We start from the raw sequence: 25,083 nt of genomic DNA on the forward strand, positions 1-25,083 counted from the left end.
TAGACCACACTTGGAGCACTGTGCGCAGTTCTGATCTCCATATCCCTCAGTTAGACCACACTTGGAGCACTGTGCACAGTTCTGATCTCCATATTCCTCAGTTAGACCACACATGGAGCACTGTGCACAGTTCTGGTCCCGATATCCCTCAGTTAGACCACACTTGGGGCACTGTGCGCAGTTCTGGTCTCCATATTCCTCAGTTAGACCACACTTGGAGCACTGTGCACAGTTCTGGTCTCCATATCCCTCAGTTAGACTACACTTGGAGCACTGTGCACAGTTCTGGTCTCCATATCCCTCAGTTAGACTATACATGGAGCACTGTGCACAGTTCTGGTCTCCATATCCCTCAGTTAGACTACACTTGGAGCACTGTGCGCAGTTCTGGTCTCCATATCCCTCAGTTAGACCACACTTGGAGCACTGTGCGCAGTTCTGGTCTCCATATTCCTCAGTTCGACCACACATGGAGCACTGTGCACAGTTCTGGTCTCCATATACCTCAGTTAGACCACACTTGGAGCACTGTGCACAGTTCTGGTCTCCATATCCCTCAGTTAGTCCACACTTGGAGCACTGTGCGCAGTTCTGGTCTCCATATCCCTCAGTTAGACCACACTTGGAGCACTGTGCACAGTTCTGGTCTCCATATCCCTCAGTTAGACCACACTTGGAGCACTGTGCACAGTTCTGGTCTCCATATCCCTCAGTTAGACCACACTTGGAGCACTGTGCGCAGTTCTGGTCTCCATATCTCTCAGTTAGACCACACTTGGAGCACTGTGCGCACTTCTGGTCTCCATATCCCTCAGTTAGACCACACTTGGAGCACTGTGCGCAGTTCTGGTCTCCATATCCCTCAGTTAGACCACACTTGGAGCACTGTGCACAGTTCTGGTCTCCATATCCCTCAGTTAGACCATTCTTGGAGCACTGTGCACAGTTCTGGTCTCCATATTCCTCAGTTAGATTACACTTGGAGCACTGTGCACAGCTCTGTTCCCCATATCCCTCGGTTAGACCACACTTGGGGCACTGTGCACAGTTCTGGTCTCCATATCCTTCAGTTAGACCACACTTGGAGCACTGTGCACAGTTCTGGTCTCCATATCCCTCGGTTAGACCACACTTGGAGCACTGTGCACAGTTCTGGTCTCCATAATCCCTCAGTTAGACTACACTTGGAGCACTGTGCACAGTTCTGGTCCCCATATCCCTCGGTTAGACCACACTTGGAGCACTGTGCACAGTTCTGGTCTCCATATCCCTCAGTTAGACCACACTTGGAGCACTGTGCACAGTTCTGGTCCCCATATCCCTCGGCTAGACTACACTTGGAGCACTGTGCACAGTTCTGGTCTCCATAGCCCTCAGTTAGACCACACATGGAGCACTGTACACAGTTCTGGTCTCCATATCCCTCAGTTAGACAACACTTGGAGCACTGTGCACAGTTCTGGTCTCCATATCCCTCAGTTAGACCACACTTGGAGCACTGTACACAGTTCTGGTCTCCATATCCCTCAGTTAGACCACACTTGGAGCACTGTGCACAGTTCTGCTCTCCATGTCCCTCAGTTAGACCACACTTGGAGCACTGTGCACAGTTCTGGTCTCCATATCCCTCAGTTAGACTACACTTGGAGCACTGTGCGCAGTTCTGGTCTCCATATCCCTCAGTTAGACCACAGCTGGAGCACTGTGCACAGTCCTGGTCTCCATATTCCTCAGTTAGACCACACTTGGAGCACTGTACACAGTTCTGGTCTCCATATCCCTCAGTTAGACCACACTTGGAGCACTGTGCACAGTTCTGGTCCCGATATCCCTTGGTTAGACCACACTTGGAGCACTGTGCACAGTTCTGGTCCCAATATCCCTCAGTTAGACCACACTTGGGGCACTGTGCACAGTTTTGGTCTCCATATCCCTCAGTTAGACCAACGTGGAGCACTGTGCACAGTTCTGGTCCCGATATCCCTCAGTTAGACTGCACTTGGAGCACTGTACACAGTTCTGGTCTCCATATCCCTCAGTTAGACCACACTTGGAGCACTGTGCACAGTTCTGGTCCCGATATCCCTTGGTTAGACCATACTTGGAGCACTGTGCACAGTTCTGGTCTCCATATCCCTCAGTTTGACCACACTTGGAGCACTGTGCACAGTTCTGGTCTCCATATCCCTCGTTAGACCACACTTGGAGCACTGTGCGCAGTTCTGGTCTCCATATCCCTCGATTAGACCACACTTGGAGCACTGTGCGCAGTTCTGTTCTCCATATCCCTTAGTTAGATTACACTTGGAGCACTGTGCGCAGTTCTGGTCTCCATATCCCGAGGTTAGACCACACTTGGAGCACTGTGCACAGTTCTGACCTCCATATCCCTTATTTAGACCACACTTGGAGCACTGTGCACAGTTCTGGTCTCCATATCCCTCAGTTAGACCACACTTGGAGCACTGTGCACAGTTCTGGTCTCCATATCCCTCGGCTAGACTACACTTGGAGCACTGTGCACAGTTCTGGTCTCCATAGCCCTCAGTTAGACCACACATGGAGCACTGTACACAGTTCTGGTCTCCATATCCCTCAGTTAGACCACACTTGGAGCACTGTGCACAGTTCTGGTCTCCATATCCCTCAGTTAGACCACACTTGGAGCACTGTACACAGTTCTGGTCTCCATATCCCTCAGTTAGACCACACTTGGAGCACTGTGCACAGTTCTGCTCTCCATGTCCCTCAGTTAGACCACACTTGGAGCACTGTGCACAGTTCTGGTCTCCATATCCCTCAGTTAGACCACACTTGGAGCACTGTGCAGAGTTCTGGTCTCCATATCCCTCAGTTAGACCATTCTTGGAGCACTGTGCACAGTTCTGGTCTCCATATTCCTCAGTTAGATTACACTTGGAGTACTGTGCACAGCTCTGTTCCCCATATCCCTCGGTTAGACCACACTTGGGGCACTGTGCACAGCTCTGGTCTCCATATCCCTCAGTTAGACCACACTTGGAGCACTGTGCACAGTTCTGGTCTCCATATCCCTCGGTTAGACCACACTTGGAGCACTGTGCACAGTTCTGGTCTCCATAATCCCTCAGTTAGACTACACTTGGAGCACTGTGCACAGTTCTGGTCCCCATATCCCTCGGTTAGACCACACTTGGAGCACTGTGCACAGTTCTGGTCTCCATATCCCTCAGTTAGACCACACTTGGAGCACTGTGCACAGTTCTGGTCCCCATATCCCTCGGCTAGACTACACTTGGAGCACTGTGCACAGTTCTGGTCTCCATAGCCCTCAGTTAGACCACACATGGAGCACTGTACACAGTTCTGGTCTCCATATCCCTCAGTTAGACAACACTTGGAGCACTGTGCACAGTTCTGGTCTCCATATCCCTCAGTTAGACCACACTTGGAGCACTGTACAAAGTTCTGGTCTCCATATCCCTCAGTTAGACCACACTTGGAGCACTGTGCACAGTTCTGCTCTCCATGTCCCTCAGTTAGACCACACTTGGAGCACTGTGCACAGTTCTGGTCTCCATATCCCTCAGTTAGACTACACTTGGAGCACTCTGCGCAGTTCTGGTCTCCATATCCCTCAGTTAGACCACAGCTGGAGCACTGTGCACAGTTCTGGTCTCCATATCCCTCAGTTAGACCACACTTGGAGCACTGTACACAGTTCTGGTCTCCATATCCCTCAGTTAGACCACACTTGGAGCACTGTGCACAGTTCTGGTCCCGATATCCCTTGGTTAGACCACACTTGGAGCACTGTGCACAGTTCTGGTCCCAATATCCCTCAGTTAGACCACACTTGGGGCACTGTGCACAGTTTTGGTCTCCATATCCCTCAGTTAGACCAACTTGGAGCACTGTGCACAGTTCTGGTCCCGATATCCCTCAGTTAGACTGCACTTGGAGCACTGTACACAGTTCTGGTCTCCATATCCCTCAGTTAGACCACACTTGGAGCACTGTGCACAGTTCTGGTCCCGATATCCCTTGGTTAGACCATACTTGGAGCACTGTGCACAGTTCTGGTCTCCATATCCCTCAGTTTGACCACACTTGGAGCACTGTGCACAGTTCTGGTCTCCATATCCCTCGTTAGACCACACTTGGAGCACTGTGCGCAGTTCTGGTCTCCATATCCCTCGATTAGACCACACTTGGAGCACTGTGCGCAGTTCTGTTCTCCATATCCCTTAGTTAGATTACACTTGGAGCACTGTGCGCAGTTCTGGTCTCCATATCCCGAGGTTAGACCACACTTGGAGCACTGTGCACAGTTCTGACCTCCATATCCCTTATTTAGACCACACTTGGAGCACTGTGCACAGTTCTGGTCTCCATATCCCTCAGTTAGACCACACTTGGAGCACTGTGCACCGTTCTGACCTCCATATCACTTAGTTAGATTACACTTGGAGCACTGTGCTAAGTTCTGGCCTCCATATCCCTCAGTTAGACCACACCTGGAGCACTGTGCACAGTTCTGACCTCCACATCCCTTAGTTAGATTACACTTGGAGCACTGTGCGCAGTTCTGGTCTCCATATCCCTCAGTTAGACCACACCTGGAGCACTGTGCACAGTTCTGACTTCCATATCCCTCAGTTAGACTACACTTGGAGCACTGTGCACAGTTCTGGTCTCCATATCCCTTAGTTAGACTACACTTGGAGTACTGTGCACAGTTCTGGTCTTCATATCCCTCAGTTAGACCACACTTGGAGCACTGTGCACAGTTCTGGTCTCCATATCCCTCAGTTAGACCACGCTTGGAGTACTGTGCACAGTTCTGGTCCCCATATCACTCAGTTAGACTACACTTGGAGCACTGTGCACAGTTCTGGTCCTGATATCCCTTGGTTAGACCACACTTGGAGTACTGTGCACAGTTCTGGTCTCCATATCCCTCAGTTAGACCACACTTGGGGCACTGTGCACAGTTCTGTTCCCGATATCCCTTGGTTAGACCACACTTGGAGCACTGTGCACAGTTCTGGTCTCCATATCCCTCAGTTAGACTACACTTGGAGCACTGTACACAGTTCTGGTCTCCATATCCCTCAGTTAGACTACACTTGGAGTACTGTGCACTGTTCTGGTCTCCATATCCCTCAGTTAGACTACACTTGGAGCACTGTACACAGTTCTGGTCTCCATATCCCTTGGTTAGACCACACTTGGAGCACTGTGCACAGTTCTGGTCCCGATATCCCTTGGTTAGACCATACTTGGAGTACTGTGCACAGTTAAAGGAAGAAGTTGGATAAATCTGATGGAGAGTGGAGTAGGATATAATGATGAAGTGAGATGAGGTATGGGAGGGTGGGTCAGAGATGTCGAATGGTGTATCCCACTCTCTGCGCTCGAACATCTGGACGGTGAGCCCTCTGAGTGCTGTAACCTGCTGTTTCTCCCCACAGACAGTGGCTATCCCGCATACCTTGGAGCACGACTGGCTTCATTCTATGAGAGAGCCGGGAGAGTGAAGTGTCTCGGGAGTCCTGAGAGAGAGGGCAGCGTCAGCATTGTCGGAGCGTGAGTGAGGGGGGGAGGGGGGTGGATTGATGGGGAAGGGGGGGAGAGCGAGGAAGAGCGAGGGGGAGGTGAGGGGATGGGAGAGTCAATATTGACAGTGATTGAGGGCGAGGTGAAGAGAGAATGAGGGGTTTGAGTATTGTCAGTGAAGGGGGAGTGAGGGTCAGTATTGTGAGTGAGGGGGAGTGAGGGTCAGTATTGTGAGGGGGGTGAGGGTCAGTATTGTGAGTGAGGGGGAGTGAGGGTCAGTATTGTGAGTGAGGGGGGAGTGAGGGTCAGGGTTGTGAGTGAGGGGGAGTGAGGGTCAGTATTGTGAGTGAGGGGGAGTGAGGGTCAGTATTGTGAGTGAGGGGGAGTGAGGGTCAGTATTGTGAGTGAGGGTCAGTATTGTGAGTGAGGGTCAGTATTGTGAGTAAGGGTCAGGTTTGTGAGTGAGGGTCAGTATTGTGAGTGAGGCGGGAGTGAGGGTCAGTATTGTGAGTGAGGCGGGAGTGAGGGTCAGTATTGTGAGTGAGGGGGAGTGAGGGTCAGTATTGTGAGTGAGGGTCAGTATTGTGAGTGAGGGGGAGTGAGGGTCAGTATTGTGAGTGAGGGTCAGTATTGCGGGTGAGGGGGAGTGAGGGTCAGTATTGTGAGTGAGTGGGAGTGAGGGTCAGTATTGTGAGTGAGGGTCAGTATTGCGAGTGAGGGTCATATTGCGAGTGAGGGTCAGTATTGTGAGTGAGGGTCAGTATTTTGAGTGAGGGTCAGTATTGTGAGTGAGGGTCAGTACTTTGAGTGAGGGTCAGTATTGTGAGTGAGGGTCAGTATTTTGAGTGAGGGTCAGTATTGTGAGTGAGGGTCAGTATTGTGAGTGAGGGGGGAGTGAGGGTCAGTATTGTGAGTGAGGGTCAGCATTTTGAGTGAGTGTCAGTATTGTGAGTGAGGCTCAGTATTGTGAGTGAGGGTCAGTATTGTGAGTGAGGGGGAGTGAGGGTCAGTATTGTGAGTGAGGGGGAGTGAGGGTCAGTATTGCGAGTGAGGGTCAGTATTGTGAGTGAGGGTCAGTATTGTGAGTGAGGGTCAGTATTTTGAGTGAGGGTCAGTATTGCGAGTGAGGGTCAGTATTGTGAGTGAGGGTCAGTATTGTGAGTGAGGGGGAGTGAGGGTCAGTATTGTGAGTGAGGGTCAGTATTGTGAGTGAGGGTCAGTATTGTCAGTGAGGGTCAGTATTGTGAATGAGGGTCAGGATTGCGAGTGAGGGGGATTTTATGAGTGTATTTATTCTTCCTTGATATGAATCCCCTCCCCCTTCTCTCCCGGTACTCCGCTCCTCCCCTCTCCTCACCCCTCCTCCTTCCCCTCCGCTCCCAGTCCCTCTCCTCCGTCACCCTTTCTCCACTCATTCCCCACCCCCCACTCTACACACTGTGACAGTGACTGATCTCTCTCCCTCTCTCTCTCTGTTAGTGTGTCTCCCCCTGGTGGGGATTTCTCTGACCCTGTCACCTCTGCTACGCTGGGGATTGTCCAGGTGAGGTCCCAATCCTTCGGCTAACACTTTCAGAGCAGGCATGAATATTGACCACTGCCTATACCGGGCGGGTTCAGTTCCGGCCTCGGGCTGCACATTCTCCCCGTGTCTGTGTGGGTTTCCTCCAGGTGCTCCGCTCCCTCCCACATGACGAAGGTGTGTACTTTAGGTAGATTGGACATGCTAAATGTCTGTGGTTATGGGGACAGTGGAGGATAGCAAGGGGGGGTGGTGGGAGAGGTGGAGAAGATGGACAAGGGTAATATGCTCTCCAGAGAGTTGGTCCAGACTCAATGGGCTGAATGGCCTCTTTCCGCACTGTAGGAAAGAAATATCCAAATTAAGACCACCAGTCAATTAGTGTCAAGTTTCTTGAATGGGGGGAAGGTCCATTCAGCCCCTCTCAAGCACGCTACAGGAACAGGAGGCCATTCAGCCCCTCTGATACATGTTACACAGGAACAGGAGGCCATTCAGCCCCTCTCAAACATGTTACACAGGAACAGGAGGCCATTCAGCCCCTCTCAAACACCTTACAGAGGAACAGGAGGCCATTCAGCCCCTCTCAAACATGTTACACAGGAACAGGAGGCCATTCAGGCCCTCTCAAACATGTTACACGGGAACAGGAGGCCATTCAGCCCCTCTCATACATGTTACACAGGAACAGGAGGCCATTCAGCCCCTCTCAAACATGTTACACAGGGACAGGAGGCCATTCAGCCCCTCTCAAATATCTTAAACAGGATGAGGAGGCCATTCAGCCCCTCTTGACCATGTTATACAGGAACAGGAGGAAGCCATTCAGTCGTTCTCGAAATTGTTACTCAGGAACATGAAGAGGCCATTTACTCCCTATCGAACATTTACTCAGGAACAGGAGACCCAGTCAGCACCACCCTCCTCTCCACTGCCGCTCAAGCCGGTTCAACAGGAAGCTCAATGAAATGCCCCTTATCTTTGTAAATTAGATTGAATACAAGCAGAGTTTGTGTAACCTCGCTGGGAATTTCTCTGTGTCACATTCTGATCGAGGTCAAGATAACTTTCCTTCTGCATGGTGCGCAGGACAGTTCACAGTAACTCCAGGCGTGGCTTAAGTAGCTGCAGGAGAACTGCCAGCGCCTTTATACTGGAGACATTCAGGTTAATACTGCAGTAAACCATTGGGTCATTTTCTGTACCTGTTCAGGGCTGTTTAATGAGCCGTGTACCTGGACCAACCTTCACCCTCGCTGACCCTGACCCTCCCAATCCCCCTCCCTCCTCAACTTAACATCCAGCTTCCAGGAATCTCCCACACATTCCAGCACTTCGACATTGAAACCGGTCGTGGGAGGAGAGCCTCTGACATCACTCACTCACTCACTCACTCAGACTCACTCACTCACTCAGACTCACTCACTCACTCACTCACTCACTCAGACTCACTCACTCACTCACTCACTCAGACGCACTCACTCACTCACTCACTCAGACTCACTCACTCAGACTCACTCACTCACTCACACAGACTCACTCACTCACTCACTCACTCACTCACTCACTCAGACTCACTCACTCACTCACTCAGACTCACTCTCACAGACTCACTCACTCACTCAGACTCACTCACTCACTCACTCAGACTCACTCACTCATTCACTCACTCACACACTCGCTCACTCACTCAGACTCACTCACTCAGACTCACTCACTCACTCACTCACTCAGACTCACTCACTCACTCAGACTCACTCACTCACTCACTCACTCAGACTCACTCACTCAGACTCACTCACTCAGACTCACTCAGATTCACTCACTCACTCACTCAGACTCACTCACTCACTCACTCAGACTCACTCACTCACTCAGACAACTCAGATTCACTCACTCACTCACTCACTCACTCAGACTCACTCACTCAGACTCACTCACTCACTCACTCACTCAGACTCACTCACTCACTCACTCAGACTCACTCACACACTCACTCACTCAGACTCACTCACTCACTCAGACTCACTCAGATTCACTCACTCACTCACTCACTCACTCAGACTCACTCAGATTCACTCACTCACTCACTCACTCAGACTCACTCAGATTCACTCACTCACTCACTCAGACTCACTCACTCACTCAGACTCACTCACTCACTCAGACTCACTCAGATTCACTCACTCACTCACTCACTCAGACTCACTCACTCACTCACTCACTCAGACTCACTCACTCACTCACTCACTCACTCAGACTCACTCACTCACTCACTCAGTCAGACTCACTCACTCACTCAGATTCACTCAGACTCACTCACTCACTCAGATTCACTCAGACTCACTCACTCACTCAGACTCACTCATTCACTCACTCAGACTCACTCACTCAGTCTCACTCACTCACTCACACAGACTCACTCACTCACTCACTCAGACTCACTCAGACTCACTCACTCACTCAGACTCACTCACTCACTCACTCACTCAGACTCACTCACTCACTCAGACTCACTCACTCACTCACTCACTCAGACTCACTCACTCACTCAGACACACTCACTCACTCACTCAGACTCACTCTCACCCAGACTCACTCAGATTCACTCACTCACTCAAACTCACTCACTCACTCACTCACTCAGACTCACTCACTCCCTCAGACTCACTCAGATTCACTCACTCACTCACTCACTCAGACTCACTCACTCACTCACTCAGACTCACTCACTCAGACTCACTCACTCACTCAGACACACTCACTCACTCACTCACTCAGACTCACTAACTCACTCAGACTCACTCAGATTCAATCACTCACTCACTCAGACTCACTCACTCACTCACTCACTCAGACTCACTCACTCAGATTCACTCACTCAGGCTCACTCACTGACTCACTCAGACTCACTCACTCAGATTCACTCACTCTCTCAGACTCACTCACTCAGACTCACTCACTCACTCAGACTCACTCACTCAGACTCACTCACTCATTCACTCACTCACTCACACTCACTCAGACTCACTCACTCACTCAGACTCACTCACTCACTCACTCAGACTCACTCACTCAGACTCACTCACTCACTCAGACACACTCACTCACTCACTCACTCAGACTCACTCACTCACTCAGACTCACTCAGATTCACTCAGACTCACTCACTCACTCACTCACTCACTCAGACTCACTCACTTACTCACTCACTCACTCACTCAGACTCACTCACTCACTCACTCAGATTCACTCACTCACTCACTCACTCAGACTCACTCACTCACTCACTCAGTCTCACTCACTCACTCACTCAGACTCGCCCACTCACTCAGACTCACTCACTCACTCAGACTCACTCACTCACTCACTCAGACTCCCTCATTCACTCACTCACTCAGACTAACTCACTCACGCACTCAGACTCACTCACTCACTCAGACTCACTCACTCACTCACTCAGACTCACTCAGACTCACTCACTCACTCACTCAGACTCACTCACTCACTCAGACTCACTCAGATTCACTCACTCACTCACTCAGACTCACTCACTCACTCATCACTCAGACTCACTCACTCACTCAGTCTCACTGACTCACTCACTCACAGACTCACTCACTCAGACTCACTTACTCACAGACTCACTCACTCACTCAGGCTCACTCACTCAGACTCACTCACTCACTCAGACTCACTCACTCAGACTCACTCACTCACTCACAGACTCACTCACTCACTGACTCCCTTACTCAATCACAGACTCACTCACTCAGACTCACTCACTCACTCCCTCACTCACTCACTCACAAACTCACTCACTCACTCAGACTCACTCACTCAGACTCACTCACTCATTCACTCACTCACACTCACTCAGACTCACTCACTCACTCAGACTCACTCACAGACTCACTAACTCACTCAGACTCACACACTCACTCGCTCAGACTCACTCAGACTCACTCACTCAGACACACTCACAGACTCACTCACACTCAGACTCACTCACTCACTCAGACTCACTCACTCACTCACAGACTCACTCACTGACTCAGACTCACTCACTCGCAGATTCAATCACTCACTCAGACTCACTCGCTCACAGACTCACTCACACACACACACACTCACTCTTGCACACACGCACTCTCGTGCGCACACTCACTCTTGTGCGCACACTCACTCTCGCATGTGCACGCACACATACTCTCTCACTCTCACACACTCTCACACACACACAAACATGCACTCACACATACTCTCACACTCACTCTTGCTCACATACTTTCACACTCACTAACATACATACATGCCCTCTCTCACACTCACACACCTACACTCATACTCTGTCACTTGGTGTACCAAATTGACCCTACACTATTATTGGTGTACCAAATTGACCCTACACTATTATTGGTGTACCAAATTGACCCTACACTATTATTGGTGTACCAAATTGACCCTACACTATTATTGGTGTACCAAATTGACCCTACACTATTATTGGTGTACCAAATTGACCCTACACTATTATTGGTGTACCAAATTGACCCTACACTATTCTCCCCTGAATCTGGCTACAGTAGGGGTACCATTTGCAGACACACGGGGCAAGGTAGGTGTAGGAAAATGCTTTAAAATGGTGGTGTTGGCTCGTTGGGCCGAAGGGCCTGTTTCCCGTGCTGGGTTGTTCTTTGTTCTTTGTTCTTTCAAAATCTCACACAAACAGTCACACGGTATGTGGAAGAACGCACTTGTTGACACAGCCCTTAATCCCGGCTATGCTGTGACCAAGGTAACCTGGAGCGTAGTTCTGCACTGCCTTCCTGGTAACTGCCTGACAGTCAACCCTGACTCAATATCAGGTTAGCTAAAACTCAGCTGCACTCCCCTCACCGTCAGACCACAGCGACCTCCCAAACACCACCTTCACATCTTAGCCACAGTACTCAGTGACCTACAGCGGCTCCCAGCCAGGCAGCACCTCACGTTTCAATCTTTGATTTCAAACACCTACAAATCTCCTATCTCTGTGACCTCCCCCAACCCCTACAACCCTCCCTATCAGTGTAACGTCCTCCAGCCCCTAAAACCCTCCCTGTCTCTGTAACCTCCCCCAACCCCTACAACCCTCCCTATCTCTGTAACCAACCCCGGTCCCTACAACCCTCCCTACCTCTGTAACCCACCCTATCTCTGCAATCTCCTTCCACTCCTACAACTCTCCCTATCACTGTAACCTCCTCCTGCCTCTACAACCCTCCCTATCTTCGCAACCTCCTTCCGCTCCTACAGCCTTCCTTATATCTATAACCTCCTCCAGCCCCGACAACACTCCCTATCTCTGTAACCCTCCCTACCTCTGTAACCTCCTCCAACCTCTATAACCCTCTCTTTCTCTGTAATCTCCTCCAGTCCCTACAACCCTCCCTATGGCCGTAACATTCTCCAGCCCCTACAATCCTATCTCAGTAACCTCCTCCACTGCCTACTATCCTTCCTAACTCTGTAACTGTTTTCTGCCCCTACAACTCTCCCTATCAGTGTAACGTCCTCCAGCCCCTACAACCCTCCTTATCTCTGTAACCTCCTCCAGCCCCTACAACCCTCCCTATCTCTGTAACCTCCTCCAGCCCCTACAACCCTCCTTATCTCTGTAACCTCCTCCAGCCCCTACAACTCTCCCTATCAGTGTAACGTCCTCCAGCCCCTACAACCCTCCCTATCTCTGTAACCTCCTCCAGCCCCTACAACTCTCCCTATCTCTGTAACCTCCTCCAGCCCCTACAACCCTCCTTATCTCTGTAACCTCCTCCAGCCCCTACAACTCTCCCTATCAGTGTAACGTCCTCCAGCCCCTACAACCCTCCCTATCTCTGTAACCTCCTCCAGCCCCTACAACCCTCCTTATCTCTGTAACCTCCTCCAGCCCCTACAACTCTCCCTATCAGTGTAACGTCCTCCAGCCCCTACAACCCTCCCTATCTCTGTAACCTCCTCCAGCCCCTACAACCCTCCCTATCTCTGTAACCTCCTCCAGCCCCTACAACCCTCCCTATCTCTGTAACCTCCTCCAGCCCCTACAACCCTCCCTATCTCTGTAACCTCCTCCAGCCCCTACAACCCTCCCTATCAGTGTAACGTCCGCCAGCCCCTACAACCCTCCCTATCTCTGTAACCACCTCCAGCCCCTACAACTCTCCCTATCTCTGTAACCTCCTCCAGCCCCTACAACCCTCCCTATCAGTGTAACGTCCTCCAGCCCCTACAACCCTCCCTATCTCTGTAACCACCTCCAGCCCCTACAACCCTCCCTATCAGTGTAACGTCCTCCAGCCCCTACAACCCTCCCTATCTCTGTAACCTCCTCCAGCCCCTACAACCCTCCCTATCAGTGTAACGTCCTCCAGCCCCTACAACCCTCCCTATCAGTGTAACGTCCTCCAGCCCCTACAACCCTCCCTATCTCTGTAACCTCCTCCAGCCCCTAGAACCCTCCCTATCTCTGTAACCTCCTCCAGCCCCTACAACCCTCCCTATCTCTGTAACCTCCTCCAGCCCCTACAACCCTCCCTATCTCTGTAACCTCCTCCAGCCCCTACAACCCTCCCTATCTCTGTAACCTCCTCCAGCCCCTACAACCCTCCCTATCTCTGTAACCTCCTCCAGCCCCTACAACTCTCCCTATCTCTGTAACCTCCTCCAGCCCCTACAACCCTCCCTATCTCTGTAACCTCCTCCAGCCCCTACAACCCTCCCTATCTCTGTAACCGCCTCCAGTCCCTACAACCCTCCCTATCTCTGTAACCTCCTCCAGTCCCTACAACCCTCCCTATCTCTGTAACCTCCTCCAGTCCCTACAACCCTCCCTATCTCTGTAACCTCCTCCAGCCCTTACAACCCTCCCTGTCTCTGTAACCTCCTCCAGTCCCTACAACCCTCCCTATCTCTGTAACCTCCTCCAGCCCCTACAACCCTCCCTATCTCTGTAACCTCCTCCAGTCCCTACAACCCTCCCTATCTCTGTAACCTCCTCCAGTCATTATAACCCTCCTTATTTCTGTAATTTCTTCCTGTCCCTAATATCCAACTACAGACCTTTGCTTCAGCGCACATCTTTTCTTTCAATTTGATACCATCCCAACCTTTGCTATTTACCCATGGAGGATGCACCTATTTGGCCGTCTTTCATTCTCGGTGGTTAATCAGTAATGAAATATTTCCTCAAACGCCTGCCAAGTTTGGCACCCTTTGCCTTTGTTATCCAGTCCATTGTAACTCTGCTTTAATTTTCATATCATTGCTTTCATTTACATTTTCAAAGGCGAGCTTCAGACCCACATTTCTTCCCCTCAAACTGGAGGTGAAATTTCATTGTGCTATGATGGCTCTTGCCGAGAGGATCTTTTACCCGTTTATCAATCCTGTCCCGTCGCACAATTACCAGCTCCAAAATACCAGGTTCAGTCCCAGAATTTAATCATTTGAAAAACAAACTGTCCAGATGACACATTTACCAAGCTGCTTTTGCAAAATTCAATTCGTAACTCTCTCAAGGACGTCACTGGGCAATATAAAAGCTTTTGAAATTAGCCGAGATACTTCACAGGGGTGTTGTGAAGCCAGGTTTGATACAGATACGGAGATATGAGTCAAAGATTGGTCAAACATCCTCAGGGAAGGAGCAATGGAAGGCTCAATAGTGTCAAAAATTCACCAATATCCCAAGGCTCTAGAGGGATGGGCAGATATTTACCAGTGCCATGCGATGTACAAATAATTGAAAATAATGTTTCAGCATTCCCCCTGCACATTCTCGCAGGACCCTCTGCTGTGGATCTGTGGGTACCGAGAAAAAGAAAATAGGAGCTGGAACTCAGCCCTTATAGCCTGCGCTGTGATTCAATATGATCATGACAGATCCTCTAACTCAATGCCATGCTCCCCCTGCCAGCTCCCAATACCCCTTGACACCTTTTGAACCCAGAAATCTATCCATTTCCTTCTTCAATATATTGGTCTCTAGAGGAAAGAATTCCACAGCTCCAACAGCCTCTGAGTGAAGAAAGTTCTCCTCACCTCAGTCCTGAATGGCTTACCCCATATCCCAAGACTGTGATACTTTGTTCCACACCAACACCACTGCTCCCCGCCTCCCCCCACCCGCCTGAGGAAACAACATCCCGACATCCAAAGCATCCAGCCCTGTCAGAATTTAAAAGACAAGTCTCTCAGTGACACGGTAGCACAGTGGGTTAGCACTGCTGCTTCACAGCTCCAGGGTCCTGGGTTCGATTCCCGGCTCGGGTCACTGTCTGTGTGGAGTTTGTACATTCTCCTCGTGTCTGTGGGGGTTTCCTCCAGGTTCTCTGGTTTCCTCCCACAGTCCAAAGATGTGCGGGTTAGGTTGATTGGCCATGCTAAAAAATTGCCCCTTAGTGTCCTGGGATGTGTAGGTTAGAGGGATTAGTGGGTCAGTACTGAGGGAGTGCTGCACTGACAGAGGGTCAGTACTGAGGGAGTGCTGCACTGTCAGAGGGTCAGTACTGAGGGAGTGCTGCACTGTCAGAGGGTCAGTACTGAGGGAGTGCTGCACTGTCAGAGGGTCAGTACTGTGGGAGTGCCGCACTGTCAGAGGGTCAGTACTGAGGGAGTGCAGCACTGTCAGAGGGTCAGTACTGAGGGAGTGCTGCACTGTCAGAGGGTCAGTACTGATGGAGTGCAGCACTGTCAGAGGGTCAGTACTGAGGGAGTGCTGCACTGTCAGAGGGTCAGTACTGATGGAGTGCAGCACTGTCAGAGGGTCAGTAGTGAGGGAGTGCAGCACTGTCAGAGGGTCAGTGCTGAGGGAGTGCTGCAGTGTCAGAGGGTCAGTACTGAGGGAGTGCTGCACTGTCAGAGGGTCAGTACTGAGGGAGTGCTGCACTGTCAGAGGGTCAGTACCGAGGGAGTGCTGCACTGTCAGAGGGTCAGTACCGAGGGAGTGCTGCACTGTCAGAGGGTCAGTACCGAGGGAGTGCTGCACTGTCAGAGGGTCAGTACCGAGGGAGTGCTGCACTGTCAGAGGGTCAGTACCGAGGGAGTGGTGCACTGTCAGAGGGTCAGTACCGAGGGAGTGCTGCACTGTCAGAGGGTCTGTACCGAGGGAGCGCTGCACTGTCAGAGGGTCAGTACTGAGGGAGTGCTGCACTGTCAGAGGGTCAGTACTGAGGGAGTGCTGCACTGTCAGAGGGTCAGTACTGAGGGAGTGCCGCACTGTCAGAGGGTCAGTACTGAGGGAGTGCTGCACTGTCAGAGGGTCAGTACTGAGGGAGCGCTGCACTGTCAGAGGGTCAGTACTGAGGGGGTGCTGCACTGTCAGAGGGTCAGTACTGAGGGGGTGCTGCACTGTCAGAGGGTCAGTGCTGAGGGACTGCTGCAGTGTCAGAGGGTCAGTGCTGAGGGAGTGCAGCACTGTCAGAGGATCAGTACTGAGGGAGCGCTGCACTGTCAGAGGGTCAGTACTGAGGGAGTGCTGCACCGTCAGAGGGTCAGTGCTGAGGGACTGCTGCAGTGTCAGAGGGTCAGTGCTGAGGGAGTGCAGCACTGTCAGAGGGTCAGTACTGAGGGAGCACTGCACTGTCAGAGGGTCAGTACTGAGGGAGCACTGCACTGTCAGAGGGTCAGCACTGAGGGAGTGCTGCACCGTCAGAGGGTCAGTACTGAGGGAGTGCTGCACTGTCAGAGGGTCAGTACTGAGGGAGTGCTGCACTGTCAGAGGGTCAGTACCGAGGGAGTGCCGCACTGTCAGAGGGTCAGTACTGAGGGAGCCCTGCACTGTCAGAGGGTCAGTACTGAGGGAGTGCTGCCCTGTCCGAGGGTCAGTACTGAGGGAGTGCTGCACTGTCAGAGCGTCAGTACCGAGGGAGTGCTGCACTGTCAGAGGGTCAGTACTGAGGGAGTGCTGCACTGTCAGAGGGTCAGTACTGAGGGAGTGCTGCACTGTCAGAGGGTCAGTACTGAGGGAGTGCTGCACTGTCAGAGGGTCAGTACTGAGGGAGTGCTGCACTGTCAGAGGGTCAGTACTGAGGGAGTGCTGCACTGTCAGAGGGTCAGTACTGAGGGAGTGCTGCACTGTCAGAGGGTCAGTACTGCGGGAGTGCTGCACTGTCAGAGGGTCAGTACTGAGGGAGTGCCGCACTGTCAGAGGGTCAGTACTGAGGGAGTGCAGCACTGTCAGAGGGTCAGTACTGAGGGAGCCCTGCACTGTCAGAGGGTCAGTACTGAGGGAGTGCTGCACTGTCAGAGGGTCAGTACTGAGGGAGTGCTGCACTGTCAGAGGGTCAGTACTGAGGGAGTGCTGCACTGTCAGAGGGTCAGTACTGAGGGAGTGCTGCAGTGTCAGAGGGTCAGTACTGAGGGAGTGCTGCACTGTCAGAGGGTCAGTACTGAGGGAGTGCTGCACTGTCAGAGGGTCAGTACTGAGGGAGTGCTGCACTGTCAGAGGGTCAGTACTGAGGGAGTGCTGCACTGTCAGAGGGTCAGTACTGAGGGAGTGCTGCACTGTCAGAGGGTCAGTACTGAGGGAGTGCTGCACTGTCAGAGGGTCAGTACTGAGGGAGTGCTGCACTTTCAGAGGGTCAGTACTGAGGGAGTGCTGCACTGTCAGAGGGTCAGTACTGAGGGAGTGCTGCACTGTCAGAGGGTCAGTACTGAGGGAGTGCTGCACTGTCAGAGGGTCAGTACTGAGGGAGTGCTGCACTGTCAGAGGGTCAGTACTGCGGGAGTGCTGCACTGTCAGAGGGTCAGTACTGAGGGAGTGCTGCACTGTCAGAGGGTCAGTACTGAGGGAGTGCAGCACTGTCAGAGGGTCAGTACTGAGGGAGCCCTGCACTGTCAGAGGGTCAGTACTGAGGGAGTGCTGCACTGTCAGAGGGTCAGTACTGAGGGAGTGCTGCACTGTCAGAGGGTCAGTACTGAGGGAGTGCTGCACTGTCAGAGGGTCAGTACTGAGGGAGTGCTGCACTGTCAGAGGGTCAGTACTGAGGGAGTGCTGCACTGTCAGAGGGTCAGTACTGAGGGAGTGCTGCACTGTCAGAGGGTCAGTACTGAGGGAGTGCTGCACTGTCAGAGGGTCAGTACTGAGGGAGTGCAGCACTGTCAGAGGGTCAGTACTGAGGGAGTGCTGCACTGTCAGAGGGACATTGGGGGGGGTGGGGTTACACTGCCAATGTCACCAATGACAGGGGGGTGGGCAGGGCGGAGTGCGATGCCTGTGAGGGTGGTCGGTTGGGGGCAGGGGTGGCAGGTGGCTGCCTGCGCAATGGCACCCCGAGCCGTCTCAGCGCCCCCCCCATTGCATCCACAACATCTGAATCCTTCCCGTTGCTGAAAGCTGAGGGTTTGGACACATTCTCCATCTTGTGCTGTAGGTATTCTGGGGGCTTGATAAGAAGTTAGCCCAGCAGAAACATTTCCCCTCGGTGAACTGGCTGATCAGCTACAGTAAGTACACCCGGACGCTGGACGAGTATTACGAGAAGCACTTCTCCGAGTTTGTTCCCCTGCGTACCAAGGCCAAGGAGATTCTTCAGGAGGAGGAGGACCTGGCTGAGATTGTACAGCTGGTCGGAAAGGTGAGCCACGGAGGGGGAGGGAGGGGTAGGGAGGGAGGGGAGGGAGGGGAGGGAGGAGTGGGAGGGAGGAGTGGGAGGGAGGGAGGGGAGGGAGGGGAGGGAGGGAGGGTAGGGAGGAGGGGGAGAGAGGGGAGGGAGGAGTGGCAGGGAGGGGAGGGAGGAGGGGGAGAGAGGGGAGGGAGGAGTGGCAGGGAGGGGGAGGCAGGAGGGGGAGAGAGGGGAGGGAGGAGTGGGAGGGAGGGGAGGGAGGAGTGGGAGGGAGGGGAGGGAGGAGTGGGAGGGAGGGGGAGGGAGGAGTGGGAGGGAGGGGAGGGAGGAGTGGGAGAGAGGGGAGGGAGGAGGGGGAGAGAGGGGAGGGAGGAGTGGGAGGGAGGGGAGGGAGGAGTGGGAGGGTGAAGGGGGAGGGAGGAGTGGGAGGGAGGGGAGGGAGGTGGGGGAGGGAGGAGTGGGAGGGAGGAGGGGGAGGGAGGAGTGGGAGGGAGGGGAGGGAGGAGTGGGAGAGAGGGGAGGGAGGAGTGGGAGAGAGGAGTGGGAGGGAGGGGGAGGGAGGAGGGGGAGGGAGGGGAAGGAGGAGTTGGAGGGAGGGGAGGGAGGAGTGGGAGGGAGGAGTGGGAGGGAGGGGAGGGAGGAGTGGGAGGGAGGGGGAGGGAGGAGTGGGGAGGGAGGGGAGGGAGGAGTGGGAGGGAGGGGCAGGGAGGAGGTGGGAGGGAGGGGAGGGAGGAGGGGGAGGGAGGAGTGGGAGGAGGGGAGGGAGGAGTGGGAGAGAGGGGAGGGAGGAGTGGGAGAGAGGGGAGGGAGGGGGAGGGAGGAGGGTGAGGGAGGAGTGGGGGGGAGGGGAGGGAGGAGTGGAGAGGGGAGGGAGGGGGAGGGAGGAGGGTGAGGGGAGTGGGGGGGGGGGGAGGGGCAGGGAGGAGTGGGAGGGAGGGGAGGGAGGAGTGGGAGGTAGGGGGAGGGAGGAGTGGGGGGGAGGGGAGGGAGGAGTGGGAGGGGGGAGGGAGAAAGAGGGAGGGGAGAGGAAGGGAGGAAGTGGAGGGAGGGAGGGAGGGAAGAAGGGTGACAGGTTTTTGGGGACTGTCGCTCTCTGTGTGTTGGGGTGGTGTGTATCTATTTGTATTTATTTCCCTCTCTCTCACCTGCTCTCTGTCAGCCACAGAATCACAGAGATGTACAACACAGAAACAGGCCCTTCGGCCCAACTCATCCATACTGACCAGGTTTCCCAAACTGATTTAGTCCCATTTGCCTGTGTTTGGCCCATCTCCCTCTAAACCTTTCCTACTCATGTCGCTTTCAAATCTGTAACTGTAGTAATTGTAGCCGCCTCTACCACCTCCTCTGGCAGCTCATTCCATCTACATCCCACCCTCTGTGTGAAAAAGGTGACACTCAGGTCCAGTTTCAATCTTTCCCCTCTCACCTGAGGCCTGTGCCCTCGAGTTTTGAGCTGCCCTACTCTGGGGAAAAGATTTTGACTCTTCACCTTATCATGGTTTTATAGACCTGTATAAAGTTATCCCCTCATCCTCCTACACTCCAGGGAGAGACAGTCCCAGCCTATCCAGCCTCTCCTTAGAATTCAAACCTTCCATTAGAGTCATAGAGATTTACAGCATGGAAACAGGCCCGTCGGCCCTAAGCTAATCCCAGTTACCCGCACTTGGCCCATATCCGTCTATCCCCATCTTAACCATGTAACTTTCTAAATGCTTTTTAAAAAACAAAATTGTACCCACCTCTACTACTACTTATTCCAGACACTCACTATCCTCTGTGTGAAAGAAAAAGCTGCTCTGGACACTTTTGTGTCTCTCCCCTCTCACCTTAAACCTCTGCCTTTTAGTTTTAGACTCCCCTACCTTTGGGAAAAGATATTGACTTTCTCGCTGATCTGTGGCCCTCATTATTTTATAGACATTATTATAGATCTTTTTTGCACCCTTTCCAGTTTAATAACATCCTTCCTCCAGCAAGGCGACTGGAATTGTCCCCCTTACTCCAAATGTGGTCTTACCAATGTCTTGTACAGTTGTAATATAAAGTCCCAACTCCTGTATTCAATGCCCTGAATGATGAAGGCCAGTGTGCCAAACTTCTCCTTCACCACCCTGTCTTCCATGATGCCACTTCCAAGGAACTATGTACCTGTACCCCTCGGTCTCCCTGTTCGACAACACTCCCCGGGCCCTACCATTAACAGGTGTAAGTCCTGTCCTGGTTTGTCTTACCAAAATGCAACACTTTATCTGAATTAAACTCCATCTGCCATTCCTTGGCCCACTGGCCCATATGATCAAGATCCCATTGTAGTCTTACATAACGTCTTCACTGTCCACTCTACCACCAATTTTAGTGTCATCCACAAACTTACAAAGTGTGCCTCCTAAAATCTCATCCAAACTGTTTATATAAATGACAAACGACAGTGGACCCAGCACCGATCCCTGGAGCACACTGCTGGTCACAGATCTCCAGTCTGCCTGCTACACAAACCAATTTTTTTTAATCCAATTGGCTAGTTCTTGCTGGATCCCATGTGACCTAACCTTCCTGACTGGTCTACCATGCTGTACCTTGTCAAAGGCCTTGCGATCGTCCATGTAGACAACGTCTACAACACTGCCCTCATCTTTTCTTTGGTCACCCTTTCAAAAAACGCTATCAGATTTGTAAGACACAATTTCCGACGTACAAAACCATGCTGATTATTCCTAATCAAAGAACAACAAAAGTTACAGCACAGGAACAGACCCTCCATGCTTACACCGGTCATGCTGACCATCTGAACTAAAACCTTCTACTCTTCCAGGGTCCATATCTCTCTATTCCCATCCTAGTCATATATTTGTTTACTATTACTATTTAAAGGGTGAAAAGCTGCAGCAGGCGACGGTGCAGAGGGACCTGGGGGTCCTTGTGCACGAGTCACAAAAACCCAGTCTGCAGGTGCAGCAGGTGGTCAGGAAGGCGAATGGGATGCTGGCCTTCATAGCGAGGGGGAATGAATATAAAAGCAGGGAGGTCTTGCTGCAACTGTACAGGGTACTGGTGAGGCTGCAGCTGGAGTACTGTGCGCAGTTTTGGTCGCCGCACTTACGCAAGGATATTTTGGCCTTGGAGGGAGTGCAGAGGAGGTTCACGAGGCTGATACCGGAGATGAGGGGATTAGCCTATGAGGAGAGACTAAATAGACTGGGTCTGTACTCGTTAGAGTTTAGAAGGATGAGGGGGGATCTTATAGAGACGTATAAGATAATGAAGGGGATGGATAGGGTAGAGGTAGAGAGATTCTTCCCGCTCAGAAAGGACAGCAGGACTAGAGGGCACAGCCTCAAGATAAGGGGGAGCAGTTTAGAACGGAGTTGAGGAGGAACTTCTTCACTCAAAGGGTGGTGAATCTCTGGAATTCTCTGCCCGTTGAAGTGGTGGAGGCTACCTCGCTAAATATATTTAAGTCACCGGTAGATAGGTTTCTGATAGACAAGGGAATTAAGGGTTATGGGGAGAAAGCGGGAAAGTGGAATTGATCCACTTCAGATCAGCCATGATCTTATTGAATGGCGGGGCAGTCTCGAGGGGCTAGATGGCCTACTCCTGCTCCTATTTCTTATGTTCTTATGTTGTCTAGACACCCCTTAAAAGTCACTATCGTATCTGCTTCCACAACTTCCCAGCGGTGAGTTCCAGGCATCCACCATCCTCTGTGCAAAAAAATTGCCTCATACATCTCCTTTAAACCTTGCCCCTCGCATTTTAAACCTATGCCCCCGAGTAATTGACTCTTCCACCCTGGAAAAAAGCTTCCACTCTGTCCACGCCCCTCATAATCTTGTAGCCTTCTATCAGATCACTCCTCAGCCTCTGTTGTTCCAGTGAGAACAAACCAAGTTTCTCCAACCTCTCCTCACAGCTAATGCTCTCCATACCAGGCAACATCCTGGTAAATCTTTTCTGTACCATCTGCTGAGCTTCCACATCCTTCTGGTAGTGTGGTGACCAGAATTGAACACTATATTCCAAACACAGCCTAACTAAGGTTCTATAAAGCTGCAACATGACTTGCCAATTTTTAAACTCAATACCCCAGCCAATGAAGACAAGCATGCCGTATGCCTTCTTGACTACCTTCTCCACCTGCATTGCCACTTTCAGTGACCTGTGTACGTACACCCAGATCCCTCTGCCTATCAATACTCCTAAGGGTCCTGCCATTTACTGTATATTTCCTATCTGTATTAGACCTTCCAAAATGCATTACCTCATATTTGTCTGGATTAAACTCCATCTCCGCCCAAGTCTCCAACTGATCTATATCCTGCTGTATCCTCTGATGGTCCTTATCACTATTCGCAAATCCATCAACTTTTGTGTCGTTCACAAACTTACTAATCAATCCAGTTACATTTTCCTCCAAATCATTCATATATATTACAAACAGCAAAGATCCCAGCACTGATCTCTGAGGAACACCGCTTGTCACATCCTTCCATTCAGAAACACACCTTTCCACTGCTACCCTCTGTCTTCTTTGACTGAGTAAAAAGTCTGACAACACCAGGTTTTAGTCCAACCGATTTATTTGATGATAGACTCACAAGCTTCAAATATCATCAATATCATCAAATAAATCGGTTGGACTAAAACCTGGTGTTGTCAGGCTTTTTACTGTGTTTACGCCAGTCCAACGCCGGCGTACCCACATCATGACTTCTTTGACTGAGCCAGTTTTGTATCCATCTTGCCAGCTCGCCTCTGATCCCATGCGACTTCACCTTCTGCACCAGTCTGCCATGAGGGACCTTGTCAAAGGCCTTACTGAAGTCCATGTAGACAACATCCACTGCCCCACCCTCATCAACCATCTTTGTCACTTTCTTGAAAAACTCGATCAAGTTAGTGAGATATGACCTCCCCTTCACAAAACCCTATTGCCTCTTGCTAATATGTCCACTTATTTCCAAGTGGGAATAAATCCTGTCTCGAAGAATCCTCTCCAATAATTTCCCTATCACTGATGTAAGGTTCACTGGCCTGTAATGACCTGGATTATCCTTGCTACCCTTCTTAAACAAAGGAACAACACTGGCAATTCCTCTGAGACCTCTCCTGCAGCCTAAGAGGACACATAGATTTCTCTCAAGGCCCCAGCAATTTTCTCCCTTGCCTCTCTCAGTATTCTGGGGTATAGACCATCAGGCCCTGGGAACTTATCTACTTTAATGTTTCTCAAGACCCTCAGTACCACCTCCTTTCTGATCTCAACATGACTCAAACTATCTACAAACTATCAGTCCTTGCCTTTCCAAATACATGTAGATCCTGTCTATCAGTATTCCTTCCGAGGTGATGGCCTAGTGGTATTATTGCTAGATTATTAATCCAGAAACTCAGCTAATGTTCTGGGCAAGCAGCTTCGAATCCCACCACGGTAGATGGTGGAATGAAGAATCTGCTGGCGATCATGAAACCATTGCCGTAAAAACCCACTGGTTCACTAATGGCCATTAGGGAAGGAAATCTGCCATCCTGACCTGGTCTGGCCAACATGTGACTCCAGAGCCACAGCAATGTGGTTGACTCTCAACTACCCTCCAAGGACAACGAGGAATGGACAATAAATTCTGGCGCGCATGTCCTATGAATGAATAAATTTTTTTTAAAAACTTACCCCCCACTGACGTTGGGCTAATCGGTCTGTAGTACCATGGTTTTTCCCTGTCAACTTTCCTAAATAAGAGATCAACATTTGCCTCCCTCCAGTCTTCTGGCGACTCACCAATAGCTGTCCATGATACAATTATCTCCCTAGCTTCCCCAATGCCCTGGGATACACACAATCAGGTCCCAAGGATTTATTACCTTTATGCGTTTTAAGACCTCCAGCACCTCCTCTTCTGCTTTTCAAGACATCTCTATTTACTTCCCCGCGTTTCCTAACTTCCTCCGTGGTGAATACTGACAAGAACTATTCATTTAGGATCTCACCCATCTCCTGGGGCTCCACACATAGACAACCTCATTGATCTTAAAGGGGACCTATTCTCTACCGAGTTACTCTTCTGCCCTTAATATATTTGTAAAATATCTTTGGATTCTCCTTTACCTCCCCTGTCAAAAGCTATCCCATGTCCCCTTATTACCCTCCTGATTTCTCTTTGAAGTGTACTCCTACACCCCCTATACTCCTCAAGGGATTCACTTGACCCCCAGCTGCCTACACTCGACATAAGCTTCCCTCTTTTTATTGACCAGAGCCTCGATATCTCAAGTCATCCAGCGTTCCCTACTCCTGCCAGCCTTGCACTTCACACTAACGGGAACACGCTGGCCCTGAATTCTCGTTATCTCGTTTTTGCTTGCCGGACTGTGTGTGTACACAGGTACACGTGAGTGGTGTTTGTGGGCATT

General features: G+C 51.4%; 1 protein-coding gene across 1 annotated transcript in view; it reads left to right on the plus strand.

The window, feature by feature from the left end:
* Positions 1–25,083, plus strand: part of LOC145338736 (V-type proton ATPase catalytic subunit A-like) — a 50,626-nt gene that overhangs the window by 18,029 nt on the left and 7,514 nt on the right. Inside the window, exons 9-11 of the mRNA XM_080183126.1 lie at positions 5,454–5,568; positions 7,018–7,081; positions 18,475–18,678. Of these exons, the coding sequence (XP_080039252.1) occupies positions 5,454–5,568; positions 7,018–7,081; positions 18,475–18,678 (383 nt within the window). The remainder of the gene's footprint in view (positions 1–5,453; positions 5,569–7,017; positions 7,082–18,474; positions 18,679–25,083) is intronic.

This window comes from Carcharhinus amblyrhynchos, unplaced genomic scaffold, assembly GCF_965287045.1.
Source record: "Carcharhinus amblyrhynchos unplaced genomic scaffold, sCarAmb.v2.hapA chromosome_157, whole genome shotgun sequence".
NCBI classification, from domain to species: Eukaryota; Metazoa; Chordata; class Chondrichthyes; order Carcharhiniformes; family Carcharhinidae; genus Carcharhinus; species Carcharhinus amblyrhynchos.